The 15,996-nt window shown below is 39.6% G+C and overlaps 1 protein-coding gene across 1 annotated transcript in view; it reads right to left on the bottom strand.

The window, feature by feature from the left end:
- The window catches only part of PRKG1 (protein kinase cGMP-dependent 1), a 1,130,349-nt gene extending 1,117,189 nt beyond the window's left edge, over positions 1-13,160 (bottom strand). The window contains exon 1 of the mRNA XM_019738600.2: positions 12,414-13,160. Coding sequence (XP_019594159.1) covers positions 12,414-12,679 — 266 coding nt within the window. The 5' untranslated portion in view covers positions 12,680-13,160. The remainder of the gene's footprint in view (positions 1-12,413) is intronic.
- Positions 13,161-15,996: the final 2,836 nt, after the last annotated feature.

The following is a 15,996-nucleotide window of genomic DNA, read 5'->3' as shown; positions in this document are numbered from 1 at the left end:
CCAAGTTTACTACTTGGAAATGCTGAAAAGGCTGCATGAAAAAGTTAGATGATCTGAACTTTTCACCAACAATTCATGGATCTTGCATCACGACAATGCACCAGCTCACAGGGCACCGTCTGTGAGGGAGGTATAACCAGTAAACAAATAACTGTGTCGGAACACCCTCCCTACTCACTTGAGCTGGCCCCCAATGACTTCTTTCTTTACCTGAAGATGACGAAAATATTGAAAGGAAGACATTTTGATGAATTCAGGACATTAAGGGTAATACAATGATAGCTCTGATGGCCATTCCAGAAAGAGTTCCAAAATTGCTTTAAAGAGTGGGCTGGCGTCGGTGCATAGCTTCCCAAGGGGAGTACTTCAAAGGTGACCATAGTGGTATTCAGCAATGAGGTATGCAGCACTTTTTCTAGGTTGAGTTGTGAACTTAACTGTCTGACCTCGTATCTGGCCCATTGAATGTTCCTGTAAATCAGAGTCTTTCTGAACCTCTAGATTTTTGTTACTTTATCATTAATGTTTTGTTAATCAAAGGGGATGAACAAGGATATCTCCTAAAATCCTTTCTAGGTTCTATAATTTGTTAATACCAGACCTAATATTTTAAAAAAATCTCTAAAATGTTTTAAACCTTCCATTGATACATAACTTGCCAGCCCTTTTATTTAGCACTTTACACTCACATCATCTTTTCTCATTCCACAAACATGTATGGCGTATGCCCTGTATGCAAAGCCTTATGGGGAGGAAGTATCATTATTCCTATTTTATAGCTATGGAAACTAAACCTAAGAGAGATGAAGTAATTTGTCTAAAATCATATAACCAGTATGTGCAGGAGGAGCCAGAGTTCAACCTCTGGTCTGTGACTCTAAAGCCTATTGTTTTAATTATCATGATACTTTCTTTGTAAGACTGGGCTAAAATGTCTGAGATTAATCTTCCTACTCTCCAAAAACAGTTTCACTTTTAAGCTTCAATTTCATGATTGATTACCTTTCATAGGACTGAATCCTGTTCCAAATAAATGTTTGCAAAGTTACTTTTCAGTAAATCTAGTCCAAAAGTATCACAATGGTCAAAAAAAAGTAGAGAAAACTCTACCAGAGGTTACTATCCTATAAAAAGAAAGCTCCACTGAATAGTTCCACTACCATATATGTCCAAATCTTCACACTGGTCTCTTAAAAAAAATGTAGCTGAGAGACTTGGAATTTGTTATTTTCCCAAGTGGGAGTAAATTCTTCAGAATTCTTAAAGTATCAAAAATGTATTTTGATGAAAGAAAAACAAATCATTGTGATTCTTAAAGGACTTCAGTTATTTAGGAGCATTATATACAAACAATTTTATCCTTACTTTAAAAATCACATTATAGGAATTCGGGAGTTTTATTCAACTTAAAAAATAATAAAATAAAATAAAGCCAAAAGGACTATATAAACTTTGTAAATCTGAAAAAGTAAAAGGGCATGTAAACATTGCTTCAAAAAGTGTTCTCATGAAAGCAATTCAAATATAAAAAAGAAATAAATAAGATCTTTCCGCATGTTACTGCTATGATTATCTGATTTTTAAAAACATTCTGTCTGTCTTTAATATAGAAAATTAACTTTGTCAATCCACCAGCATAACTTTTATTTTTTAATAGAAAGAATTAGAGATCATTCATCTCATATAGAAAGTGTACGCATAATTGCATCAACTTAAAAAAGTCACACTGAAAATTAGCAACATTTTCGACCTAGCACTCTCATTTTTTAGAATTTATCCCTTACATAAAAAAATATGAAGAAATGTGTATAAGCATATTAATTGTAGCATTGTTTATGCTTGCAAAAAAACAAACAAAAATAACTATCAATATAAGCTGACGTACACGAATATATGGAACAGCACATGGCTATTACAAAGACCAGTATGGACTGATCTGGAAATAACCTTAGGAGCTATTATTAAGCAAAAAAACAGTAGATTGCTGTTGTGGAATGATTCCATTTCAGTAAAACAAACAAACAAACGAAAAACTCCAAATGGACAAGGAAGTTCTCTCTACATAAAGGTTTGCAGAAACATACAGAAAGGTTATGATGGCTGCCTGCTAGAGGACAGATGGGGAAGACTGAGAAGAAAAGATCATTAAACTTGGGGTATCTTTTTATTGTCTGACAACCAGCATGCATCACTTTGGAAATTAAAACAGTCAAGGAAGCACGTAGAGCCCAAGAAAAGATTAAAAATTATCAAATTTGAGATGTAGAGTATGCTCTTAAGTATCAAAAAGTGTGTCTAGATTTTAACATGGTGAGCAGGGATGCAGAACCACACTTAAGGAAAGAAATTATTTTCCTGATTTCTTTATTATCAAGAAGCTCAGAGAGTCCACAGCCTGTCTCACCTTGTCTGGACATTCCCCGTGATGCCCTAGAGCCAGATGGTAAGGCTAGATAACTAGAAGATTTCAAAGTAGGTTGCTTCAAACCCTGCCCCTATACTTCAGGAATTTGTCTTGCCTTGATAACAAACCAGAAAGACCAGAGAAAAAATGGTATTACTATTCATCGCTTGCTTCACCATGTCTAATAGAGACTAGATTTTCTTTTTTGTCCCTGCAGACAACAGAAAGCATATCCTATACTTGATTTATCCTTGATCCTCTCTCACACTTGCAGACTATATAACATTTTTTTAACCCAACCTACTAAAAATATAAATTACTGCCCAAGAGAGCATTTAGTTCTTTATGTGGGGAGGGGGGGTGAGTAGGAAACCATTTCCTTTATTATTCTATCTACTCACACATACATTTTTTTACTACTATTAATTTTCCATTATTTTCATTTTCTTCTCTCAGACAAGTATGAGTCCAGAGGTTTTCTCATAGGGGTTTTAGGAATTTTCTTCAGACTGAGATCGAGGTTCAAAGAACCTGCCATGCAAAGTGCACTGTTTGTTTTTTCTTAAAGAACACTTCACTATGGCTTTTTAAACAAATTCCCCAAAATTACTACTAACTGGAAAAATAAAATGTCATATGTATTCGATGATACACTTTCCAAACACTTGAATCTTAGCATTAAGTTATATGTTTGAGAATGTACTTTAAAATTCAACTAAAGGCCATTCCAAACGACTAGTTGTACAATTGTTAAATATTAAACACCTGCTGCCATCTTGTGGTAATTGTTGAAATCTCAATCTCTCTCTCTCTCTCTCTCTCTCTCTCTCTCTCTCTCTCTCTCTCTCTCTCCCCTCCCCCTTCTTCCATTCCTGCCTTCTTCCCTCTGTCTCCCTCTCACTCACTCCCAACCTCCCCCTCTACTCTCTCTTACCCCCTTATCCCTTCGAGGGTACCAAAATATATTCAAAACTTAAAGGTTCCCTTTCTTAAGTAGGTAAAAGGACAACCTGCACTATGTTCTGAAAGAAAAATGGGTTTTTGCAAATTCCTTCCCCTGCCTGTAAAATATTTCCTCTTTTCTCCTTATATTTTTCTCATTTGTTCACAAAGCCATTCTTTTAACAATATTTTTTTAAAAAACTCTTGGTCATCGTTCCGATTTATCTAACGTGTTCCTCCTTCAAGCAAGGGGAATACAGATTACAGGAAAATAAATTTGTATTTTATGAAAGATTTTCTTTCCCTTCTAAACTTTTTCCAAACTGTATTTTAACAAGGAAAGAAAGGGGGAAAAGCATCATGGATTTTTGGCTACAAAGTGCCACACCACCGCCGTTCACAGCCACAGGGACCGACTCTCAGACACACAGGAACTAAGAAAGAACCCTGGGGAAGCGATGAGAAGACACACTGCCCTACAGACTCACTCTAGGAAGAGGAAGCTCCCCAGCAAGCCCAGGCTGGATGGAGACAAGCAGCCCAGCAGCCCTTTATCATTTCCTTGCTGTCCTGCTCCCTATGAGCCCTGCTGTGGCATGGCAAAGGAATGCATAAGTCTGGGAGGAAATCGGGTGTTTTTCTGATGCTATATTAAAATGATTAACTCTTAGCCAGACTAATTTATCATTAGAGAAAGAGTATATTTTATAAAAGCCACTATTTTCATCTATGTCCCCACTCCAATTCCTGGGGAGACATTGGCAGACAGCCCTCCAAGAAGTCACTCGAAGATAGATACAGAGAGAACTCAACTAGCCAGAATCTTCCAAAAAAGAGTGGGGGTGAGCAAAAAAACAAACATGATGACAATTCATTTCACACCTCGTTGAAACGACTTGAAAACAATCTTTCCCCACTTCATCTGTATACCCATAGCTAAGTAATATACAATCGGTACTTTTTTCTTAAAACTTAGTCTATTCTAAGCCATGATAGCCACACAGCATGGATTTGATGTGATTGTTACATATTTTCCTCCAACATTTATTAAAATTCCTAACTGTTACTATGATTTCACTTGTGTACCATCTAGCAGCATCCCTGATGCCACTAATAATACAAACACCACACTTTGGGAAACACTGCTCTGAAGTATATGTGTTAAATATAGTGTAGAGAATCTAACAATCATCATGTATGAATATGTAGATTAAAGTATCACAGGGTCAAGATTTTGAGTTTTTTTTTTTTTTTTTTTTTTTTTGGAACCATAGTTCAGATCAGAGGTTCTTACATGTTTTTCCTGCAGTGACTCACAAGATGGATAATGGTCCCATGTGCAACCCACTTGTTTGAAAAGACAAGACTGTCTGTGGATTATGTGCAATGTCCTGATATGTATTTGTAATCCTACCAGTCAAGAAAGCCAATCAGAATACAAGTGAAAAGCTATCCTTAGGGAGACGCCTGTAAATGCACTAAGCTTTATTTTCTAAGAAACAAATTATTCATGAAATTTGATTTTTAAACTATTATTTACTCATTTTAACCTTACAACTAATCAAAAACACACTACTGTGTAAGACATAGGATAGTGTGTGGAATATTTTACAGTGATCTTATTCTCTGAGAAGAAATTGAACTGGTTTTATTCTCTAAAAGTTCAGGGTTTTTTATTTGTTTGTTTTTAATACATTCTAGTTATGTGCTGCTCTTAACCTTTCTCTGAAAATTAGAATGTCAGAAAAGAAAAGCATGGTAAGCTGAGGGTTTTATTTGGTTGGAATTTTTACTATAAACAGAGCTGGTTTATACCCAGGGGTTTACAATCTAGGATATAAAAGAATTTTCTATTTTGAGAATTTTTAGCATATGTAGCTAAGTTCTTAGGTAGCCATGTGGTACATGAAATTAGCATCATCCACACCAGGAGAGCAATGAGAGGCATCAAGAAAAATATTAACATTTACCCAAAGGCTTTAGATTTGCTCATTAGACAATAACAGTATCATATAATTGAACAAACAGATCTACAAATATCTGTAAGAGGCAAACATACAAGTATTTTTAGGATCCTTATAAAGTTTATCAACAGCATTTTTGCAACATTAGAGGTCAGAGTGCTCAAATCAAGACACATCTGAGGATTTAAAACACATTTTGAAGTGCTCTCTAAATTGGACTAGAAAGGAGAGACAGTTGGAATTAGCAACAAGTCTGAGAGAGTAATTTAAGAACTGTAGTTGTATAACCTTTATCACACGTAAAAACGTCAAACTAAGACCTAATAAGGGAATTACAGCAGATGTCTAATTGGATTTGCCTTAGTAAACACTCATGAAATCAGCACATTTATGTTATTACCTTGCACACCAAAGTACTATCAATGTGTTCACACATATAACAAAAATCAATCCAAATCAACTCCTAGTATCAACATACCGTATTAACAACTTAGGACTAATTTCCAAGAATTTGTCAAATCAATATGCACAAGAAAAGGTTAAATATGAAGTCAGCACACCAGACAGGACAAATTACAGAAAGTATTTTTAAAACTTTCTAGTCAATATAAACTTTATATTGATTGAATTTAAAATTATACTATTTTCTAAAGTAGCATGTGCTTCTATTATAATCTCATATAAGAAAGAATATGAAAATGTTTAAAATCAAAGCAGCGTGATATATACTGAAGTCTGAGATCCACCAATAATTTTTAGTGAGTAGAGCACAGTAAGCTTCAAAGTTATTAAGAAAGGGATCTGTCATTTAAGAGCAACAATAAATAAAACAAGGAGATGAGTTCTACTCTTGGTCTTTATATAATAAAACAAATCTGAACAATTAATAAATAATTATTTTTAAAAAGCTGGGAAATTTAAATTGTATAATATCAGAAGGATCTAGGAACCTGAAAGACCTGAAAAGGTTAGAGTAATTAATACCTTGAGCAACCACTCTGTTCTGCGTGGGCTGTTACATGATTTTTGGAAATGAAATTGATCTGGCAGGAGTTACAAATATAAAGCTTTTGAACACAGGGACCCCAAAAAGAGACACACGACATAGGCAGATCCAAGAACAAAGAAAAGGAAGTGAAAAATTATCACTGGGTAAAAGCATTTCAACAAGGAGCCACAAAGATTGTTTCTAGTAACCTGTTCTGGGAGACAATACTGGGCTGGGTGCCTAATACCAAGCACAAAGATTTGACAAACTGTACGATGCTATGATCTATTTTATAATAACAGCCCAAGAAATAAATCCTCCTTTCCACAAGAAACTGATTGGTGCCAACTTAGAGGAGTTTCAGTATAATAACTACTGTAAGTGTAAAATCATAAAATGAATAAAGTGGCGATGTGTGTGTTTGTGTGTATATACATATATGTGCATGTACACACACACATACATGCACATTACTCATACACATAAACCTACACACATACACAGAGCTTCTTCTCTCTTCAGGGATACTGCAGCAGAGCACACCAACAAAGCTAGACTCAAGGTCAGTACTTCTTTTTGACAATTCTCAAACTTCTGAGCTTTCACTTTTGTGAAACAGGATATGCTACCCCTGGTTTATCTCAGCGCTCACCGTAATTTCCAAGAGCTACAAGAATCCTAGATAACATAGGGTCCTGAACTCCGATAAGCAAATTCTCAATGTCAAATGAAAATAATTATTCATACTCTGAGCAACTATGAAATCACCTGAAAATCTTATCAACAGAAAGGGCTTTAATGTACTCTCAGTATCTCCTACACAGCATGGCTGAGAGGCATTTAGTCAGGAAAGGAAAAGAGGAAAGACATATGACAACTTTTGTGGGTTTTTCTCAGGTCTGTTAGAAATATTCTCATGAGGGTCAGTCAAATTTCTAATGAGTACATGATTACATATACTCTATCAACCCAAACTTTCAATCAGTGAGTGAAAGGGAACAAGAACTTCTGGTGCACTACAAATACGTTTGGAAAAGGTACATGATTCCAGAACCCGAACAAACCTCAAAGCAAAGTGGATATGTCTCAAACAATAAGTATACATAGATGATAAGTTGAAGACATTGATTCACCAACTCTGGTACTGATGCAAAATTAAGAAACCTAACTAATCTTCCTGGTCCCATTTCTGAGATCCTTTAAAAGGCATTTCAGTAATGACTTGCTCAGTTTTCTCATCACTAAAAGCAGGGTACTACCCACCTGCTGTACAGCTTTGACTGAAAGTAGGTGTGACGTGCTTATGTTCAGAACCTGTCGTCTTCAAATTACGTGTGGCAAGACACAAGAATTTCAACAAGCTACCCTACCTAAAAATCTTCCCCTCTCCTCCTCAGTCTGCCTGCCCATAAACTCTTATAAATATTACTAATCTGAGTATAGTAAATGAATGTTCTCTCCCAGAACTCCTTTTAAAACATCACTGTGTTAATCCAGAAAGTATAACTCAGTGAACATGTTGATATACTGTCATATTCCTTTTGATGGGAGGACTGGTAGGGATGAAAAGTTTAGCAATGAGGGTCCCCAAGGCAAAAGATAAAGGGTACAGTGAATAGTCCCCGAAGGAGGCAACCAAGATCATTTTCACAATTGTACTATTCATCAGCCCTGCCTATGGCATGACACTGAGCTGGAGAAGTTAGGTCAGGAAGGAAGAAGATGGAAAGATTGGTAGATGACAATCCCAAGAACAGGACAGCCTGAGGAAATTCTGGCCTGGCAGAGCACACCCACAGTGTATGTGCTGGATACAAGAGCTGAGTGGTCACTTTTTCGTGAGGTCAGTTTAGTGCTGGTGCTAAAACTTTTTTTTTTTTTAATCCTATTTTAATTTAGGGCAGGTTCATTTCTTCCCATTGAAAGGATTCACCAGTTACTAAGATGGAACTGTTTGGATTCCAAGGCTATGTTATATAGCAGTTTAGAACTTGGGCTCTACAAACTGCAAGGTTTGAGTGTGAAACTTACCTGTGGCATTTTCTAGCTATAAGGTCTTAGGCAAGTGACTTAACTTCTTCAAGTCTCAGATTCCTCACGTGAAAAGGTTGTCATTTAGGACCGTTGTGAGAAAACAATGAACTACTGTAGGTAAAGACCTTAGCCCTGTGCTAAGATCGCTAAGATTAGCGATCTTCATTATTGTCATTGCTATTTTAAAGCATAGTGTATTTTTTTTACATGAACAATTAATGAGCTGGGCCTTGAATTCAGCTGGTACAGACTCGTTTCATTGAAGTTACTTATATCAAAATGAGGCCAAATCCCTTGATTTAGTCTGCAGGCTAACCAGACCTGAATCAAATCAGAGATGCAAAAGGCAATGAGTTTTCTGGGGCATCCATCCAAAAGTATCTATGTCCCACTGGAAGGAAGGTCAAGTTCCAAATAATGAATTTACATCATCAAGAATCAAGGGATTTGTGACAAGAATAGCTCAAATGGCTTTGGAATACAATCTATTATTCCTCTAACAGATTAATATTGATTGCAGTTTTTGCTTAAGCTAATTTAAAAACAACAATTGCATGCTAAGTGGATATCCAAAATGAAGGAATACAGGTGTGTGTAAAAATTAAGGGAAAGAGTTAAGGGTATTAGGTAATTCTTAATGTGGAGTATATGCATGCAGGGAATCAAGAGTTCACAGAAAACCATGTGAAATACTTGGCGTTATTTGGCAAAAAGTGATACATAAATTTAAAAATATCATCATCATCCAAAACAGCCTACAGTTTTCAATGATAATCACTTGATCCCTACCGGGTATTTCTAAGGGGCCTGAAAATGAGCACTGCAATAAGTCGGATATTTTCTTTTTAAATATGATCATATTGTACACTTGATACTTATGCTGAGAGCTCAGATCTTCTCTTTCCCTAGTATAATTTTCATCCAAGCATTCCTTGGATATTTAGATCATTCTTAATGGATATTGTGCCTTATACCCTCTGTGGACACATGGAAACCTGGTTAATTGTACTGACTTGATTACAATAGTCAGTGAATTCTCCCATTTTCTTCCACTGCAATAAATGCTTAAGATATTTTTGTCACCTATTATGTAAATATTTTAGAGAGCAATCATTTTCTACAGGAGTGGTTATAGGGAAAAGCTCTTGTATTGTTCTGCCCACCAAACTGAATTCCTATACTTTCAAAATATGTTTCTTTTCTCAGTAGTATAAAAACTGGTTGTCCTGGCAAAGTCTGAAACAAACCTGTAACACTGAAATCCTACAGCCACTGCAACTGAACATTAGCTTTGCAATAAAGCAATCTCTTTCAGTCCCAGTAAACCCATCAGAATGGCATAGCTTTTAACAAAGGATGCAGGAGGTGCGGGAATATCTATCTAGTCCCCAAATCCAAATACCTGAAAACTAGAAAACACACTTTTACTGAAAGCATCTTGTTTGCTGTCATACATTGTATCTCAGAAATACTTTTTAAATTATTTCCTTCCTTGGCCAAAAGACGGGGTTTCGTCAATGATCATTAAGTCAGTACTGTCTTTTTAAGTATTAGGATGAGTACCTACCATGGTTACTGTCCCCATATATTATACCTGTCAAAATTCTTTAAGCTCTCATGAGTCAGCTTGCGGAAAATACACTCCACGCTTCCATTTGAAAGTAGAAAACAAAGTGCTGAGTGGGAAAAAGTTTACCCTCCGTCCCAGCGTAAATCAGTGCAAAGAGGAAGTAGGAAAGCACTCCAGCTACTTGCTGCAGACACAAATATGCGTCCGACCTCTACTGCGCATGATCCATTCGTATGATGAATGTTCTAACCCCTGACATGAAGATGATGGGGACTGGGGGAGAGAGAGAGAACAAGGAGGATGAGATGTACATATGAAAGATCGGCCATTTCCTCCCAGCACGTACAAAAAACGCCTCTCATTCCTAGAGAGATTTCTTGTCAAGAAAAATTAGAGTGCCTCTTTGGAGCTAGTTCCTGAATGAACCTACTCTGGGAGGGAGTTTCCTCCTGTCCAGACCCTGTTGAAATCTCTCTGCCGTACAGGGGTGCTGGTTACTCTTTCAGGGGCACAGCCCAGACACAGAGATCTGAAATTTCAAAAATGTGATAAAGCCTCAGCCCATCAGCCCCGGGAGGCTAGCAGCTGTCGGGTGACCGCTGGTGAAGTGGCTTCTTAAGGAGGTGGGCAGATTGATTCCAGCTGCTGAGCAAGGGGCAGGGCAGTGGCCTCGGAATGCACAGCCAGGCTGAGGCAAGACACAGCAGCAGCTTCCCAACCAAGGGCAAGGCCAAATATTAGCTGTTTGCAGTCTTGGCCTCAGAGAAGGAAGAATGCCATTGTTCCATCGGATAGGACTTTCAAGGTAGGCTGGGCCAAAAGGTGCAGTGTCATTTTGTAAGTGTAGGGTCACTCAAGAAATCTGAAAGCTGTCCCGTGAGACGTTTGTTCAAAAGTGGCCCACAGTTCCTAAGGGGAATCCTTTCTGCCTGATTCCTGTATTTCTCCCTCACCCACTCCCAGCTCCTGGCCCTCTTCTAATAGCTCTTAACCACTGCCCAGCCTCCCCCTTCCCCCACACAAACACACTGTAATCAATACACAAGGCAGGGGTGCATTAGAGGAGTGGGGGACATTGAGAACCCTGGATTGGATGGAGACCAGACAAGAGAACATGCTCTTTAGAAGTACTCTCCTCAAAGTCAGAGTTAAGGGGGAAGGACTAATTTAGGGGTCCCCTGAGCCCCAAACCCAGACAGGAGTGATCTAAGAAGAGGAAAGGGGTAAGAGGTAGGCGGGCATGAAGGCACGCCTAATGGAATATTCAATATCCTGCAAAATGCACTTTCGCCGTGTACTTCCAGAGACTAAAAGCCAGTAATGGGCTTTGGAGTCTGCACTTCCTCTCCCTAATGTCCAGAGGCGCTTTAATGCTGCAGCCAATCGATCAGCTTTCTCCGGTGAAGGAGGCGACTGGAGTGCAAAAGCTTCCTACTTGCGGCCAAAATCGCCCGGCCTCCTCTGCACACCACGAACCAGCGACACACAACTTTGAACTAAGGGGATTTAGCTCCTCAAGTGCCGAGGAGCAGCAAAGGAAGGAGTCGAAGGAGCCCTGAGAAACAGCCATCCCCCTCACCCCCTTTTCATCCCAACTTTTCCAGGGAGAGATTCAAAAGGACGGCAAACCAGGAAGGGACATTATCCACCCTGGGACAGGGCTGACCAGTCACCCCACACCTACTTCAGGCGCAAGGTCACCTAGCCGCCGCCCAGCTCAGGCCAGCCCAAGGTGTGGCACTTCTGGAAGGGACACAAATAAAGCAAATGAACATCCAGAAAGTGGGGTTTCTTTGCAATTTCTTGCTGCCATCACAGCTGCCTGGAAAGTGACCCTGTGAATAAACTTCCCTGTCCAGTCATCCTGGAGACCAGACCCCTGAAGCCCAGAAGTGACTGTCCTGCCTCCCCCGTCCCCCGCCCCTTTGCCCTCCCCACAGGGCTTAGACTCTGGGCAATTCCAGTCCCTGAACTGAACCCAAGCCTGTCCAGCCTCCAGTCGCTCCTCCCCGGGAGGCTCCAGCAGCCCCAATGAGCATGCCCCATGGCCTGGGTTTCGGGGTTGCCTCCGGGAAACTCTCCAGGCCCCAGGATGGGCAGGGTTCTGTCCCAGTGGGGGTGCCCTCACAGGGGTGTGCAAAGCCAGAACAGTGCAACTGCAGCTGGGTGCAGAGTGGCCAAGTTCGCCTGAGCGAGAAAACTTTTCATGGTCCTTCTTCTCCCCACCCCCACGCTACAGGGGCGCGTCTCCCGAAGGAGTTCGCCGTTCCCAGCCCAGCAGAAAGAAGCACAGCACGTGATGGGCAGAAATAAAAATAAACACTTCCCATTCTCTGGCCTCTGGGGCCACCCCTACTCCACTCCGTGTGCAGGCAAGCTGCCCTGCGCTGACCAGCCCCCGCTGCTGCAGCCGCAGTCCCCCAGCCCCTGAGTCGCTTCCTGGACCGGCACCCGGGCCCACCCACCAGAAGTAGTGGCCTTCGAGCTGGCCCGCCGCGCCCTGGCGCCTACCTTTCAGATTTGGTGAACTTCCGGAATGCCTGTCGGAGGTCGTGGAAGGACCTGTACGTCTGCGGCTCAGCCGAGATGCCCTGCGCCCGGGTGGTCCGAGGACCAATGTGAGTCGAGGGCACCGGTAGCACCGACTGGCATTTGTGGAGCTTCCTCTTCAGCTCCTGGATTTCCTCCTCTTTCTCTGACAGCCGCTTCTCCAGCTCTTTGATCCTCTCCTCCTTGAGCATGAGAATCTTGGCAAAGTCTTCCTCCAGCTCGCTCATGTTTTCCCTGAGCCCCTCCGCAAAACTTTTTCTCGGCGGTGGTGGCGGCTGGGACGACAGCCGGGCGAGGCGAGCGCGGAGTGAGTGAGTGAATGGGGCGCTAAGTACTAGCGCGCGGCAGAGTGCGGCCCCTAATGCGGCGCGAGGAGCGGCTTTCTTCGATCCACTTCTGCTGAATGGACTAAAGGCAGCGAGGGGAGGATGAGAAGTCTAAAAGCGATGGAGAGAAGAGGCAGAGTGCTAATCCCCAGCCTCTCCGGGGACTAGGTGATTATCTTTCATTGAGAAACCAATTAGAGCTGCCCTTCCTCCCCTGAGACCCCCTCCCCCGCCCCCCTTTCCCAATCACTCCGTGAGAACACGACGCACGCGCCACCCCACGGAGCCTGGTTTCTAGTTGGGAGGGTTGGACCAGAGAGCCTGGTCTCACCCCATCACACAATAATCACTCTACCTCTCTATATGGTACCAAAGGAAAGGGGTGGGGTGGGGGTAGGTGGGGAGCTTTATGCCACTTGATCCTTGAAATAGCAACAATTACCATGTGATCTGACAGATGACGCAGCGCTTGTAACTGGAGCCTAAAGACTGTGTGTGTGTGTGTGTGTGTGTGTGTGTGTGTGTGTGTGTGATTTCAAAAATATTAAACTGCCTTTACACAATAACCTACATAAATCTATCTTTGTTTTCACCTTTTTCTTCTGCTCTGGATAAGGGAGGATGCGTGTGTGTATTTTTTACTGTGAAGTCCTGTGGTTGTGACCCCAATAAGAATGACAAGGCAAGAGCAGTTCCAGGCTGTTTTCACTGTAAAATTTTACTGGAAATAGTGAAGTAAAATTGTTGGTGGGGAAGTTGGATGAATATACGTATGGTAATGAGCCAAATGTTTACAGGAAAGAGAAAGGCCATGCGTTAGTTGTAAACTTTTCAGAGTCTGGATTTCATTTCATCTGCTACAGTGAAAAGCTGTATCTTGAGCATCCCAATTATATCACGTTGTCTTCCATGGTTGTGAAGTGGTGGCTGCCATTACTAACCTGCTGGTTCACCCTACCAGTTTGAGGTTTTCTGGATTACAGAAAAATTGCTTCTGTAATCTAGATTTCTCCTTCACCTGTGAACCCCTCACCTCAGCCTATGCTAATGAGATTTTTCTACTCATTTGTGCCTGAGTATTTGCTAATCCCTACCTTTCTATTTTTAATATGTATTTGTCACAGGGAGCATTTTTCATAGCATAAATTACTGTTTAACAATTTGTCTGGGTATGTGGAAAGAGTGTTTCTTCAGGTAATGATCGACAAATTAGTAAACCCTTTTTTAAAAGAAAAAAATAGATCCAAACTAAGATATCAAAGGATTCACTCTGAAATAGTAACTTGCCTTACAAAGAAAGATCAATGTATAATCACTGGCGACTTATGAAAAAAAAAGTCTTTCTACCTTGTCTGAAACACCTAAGTAAAGCAAAAGCAGGCATATACTGTGGCTCATAAATAAATCCTAAAATATATTTTATTCTGGAGATTTCTTTATTATTAACTATTACTTCTACTCTTCTGATTATTTTATAATAAAACATTTCAAACTACATTTGAATTTCTTAATTGCCCCAGATGCTAAAGATTGGCTTTTTCTATTCATATTTGAGAAAGAGCTCTCTGTCTTGTTGATAGCTACTATTTTGTTGCTTCTATCTTTGAACAACTTAATCTGCTATAATCCTTTTAGAAGCACTCAAAATAATTGACATTTAAAAATAATTCATTAGAAAAAAACTTTCATCATACTCAATAATCTAGGCATATGTTCAATTTTTTTATGGAGGAGACAGATACAAATAGAATTTAAATGATGCTTAAACAGTATTTTTCAAGTCTTACACTATCTTAAATGAAGATATTATTCAAATATGTTTCTCCTGCTTATTTTTTTTAAAAAAAGAACATTTAGACCAAGATTTCATACACATACCTCAAAACCCCAAATTGACCCATATCTTCCAAAATTAACCTTATTTTTAAATAAGTCAGTTTTAACTTAAGTAATGTTGACACTTATGACATTAAAGCTCAGCCATTGGCTTAAGAAATATTTAATTTAAAGCACAAGAAATGCTTGAGAAGAATAGACACTATATTATTAAAAATCATAGCATTTTAGAGCAGAAAGCAACTTGCAAGATAATCTAATCCAACAACCTCACATTCTAAAGGAGGAAAATGAGGTCTTGAAAGGTAAAGTCCAATATCACCCAAGGGCAGAAGTTTAAATCCAGCATCCAGCATGCCCACAGAGGGTGCTATCCCTACCGCGCTGCTCCTAGCCTGAACCCTAAAATTGAGAAATTCTACAGTTCTGACAATCTAGTGATCAATGATGTGACTTTACCCTTCACAGTTTGCTTGTAAATCTGCAGCGGTAAGTTTCAACTGTCAAAGCAAAAGTATTTATGAATCCTTAAATTGTTTTTTTCCTTAAAGGAAAAGGTCGCCATCTAGTGCCCTTGGAGAAATTTGCTAAATAAGAATCTTAATCACAATGAAGTGATGTTATGTCCTTAAATACCCATGAGTCTTTTGATGTTCATATTTGAGAGACGTAAAGAAAATATGCAAAATTTTGTGTCAGCATAAAACATTTTTTAAAAAACTTACAAATTTAAAATATTTTAGCCACTGGATAATGACGACAAGCAAGGGTAAACATTTATTGAGTATTTAATATGTGCCAGGACAGGGCTAAGCCCTTTATGTGACTAACTGGTTTTAATCCCCATGATGACTCTACCAAGTCGATATTATTATTCATTACCATTTCATAGGGAGAGAAACTGATGCTTAGCCAGACTAAGTAATTTGCCTGTGGTTACAGTGTCCAGATTTGACCCAGGCTATCTTAAACCCCATGCAGCACTGCTTCTACAGGAAATGCATCAAAATGTCCACTTCTCTATTAGCACAGTGACAAGCAAACTAAAAGTTCTTTTTTAATGAGGACACACTAAATTTAAAATCCCATATAAATCCATATCAGTTTTTAAGACTGGCTTCTCAACAGTTTCTTTACCAAAGTTGTTTCCCTTATGATACTTTGGAATATAGCATACATTTTATATATAATTTCAAGTGTGTTCTTTTGAAGTGGGTGTACCATCAAATGTTATGATGGTTTATCTCTCCCCACTCCCCCCAAATAAGGAACAATTTCTAAAGAACCTGAAGTCTTACAGATGTGAGTAACTCATAGGTGATTCCTGTCCTATAATCCAGGTTAGTGTCATAGAATGCAATGACAGGACAGTGTCTATAAAA

This window comes from Rhinolophus sinicus, linkage group LG07 (genome assembly GCF_036562045.2).
Source record: "Rhinolophus sinicus isolate RSC01 linkage group LG07, ASM3656204v1, whole genome shotgun sequence".
In the NCBI taxonomy this organism is placed as follows: domain Eukaryota; kingdom Metazoa; phylum Chordata; class Mammalia; order Chiroptera; family Rhinolophidae; genus Rhinolophus; species Rhinolophus sinicus.
The sequence above is the reverse complement of the archived record's forward strand: the minus strand, read 5'-3'. Positions and strand labels throughout refer to the sequence as shown.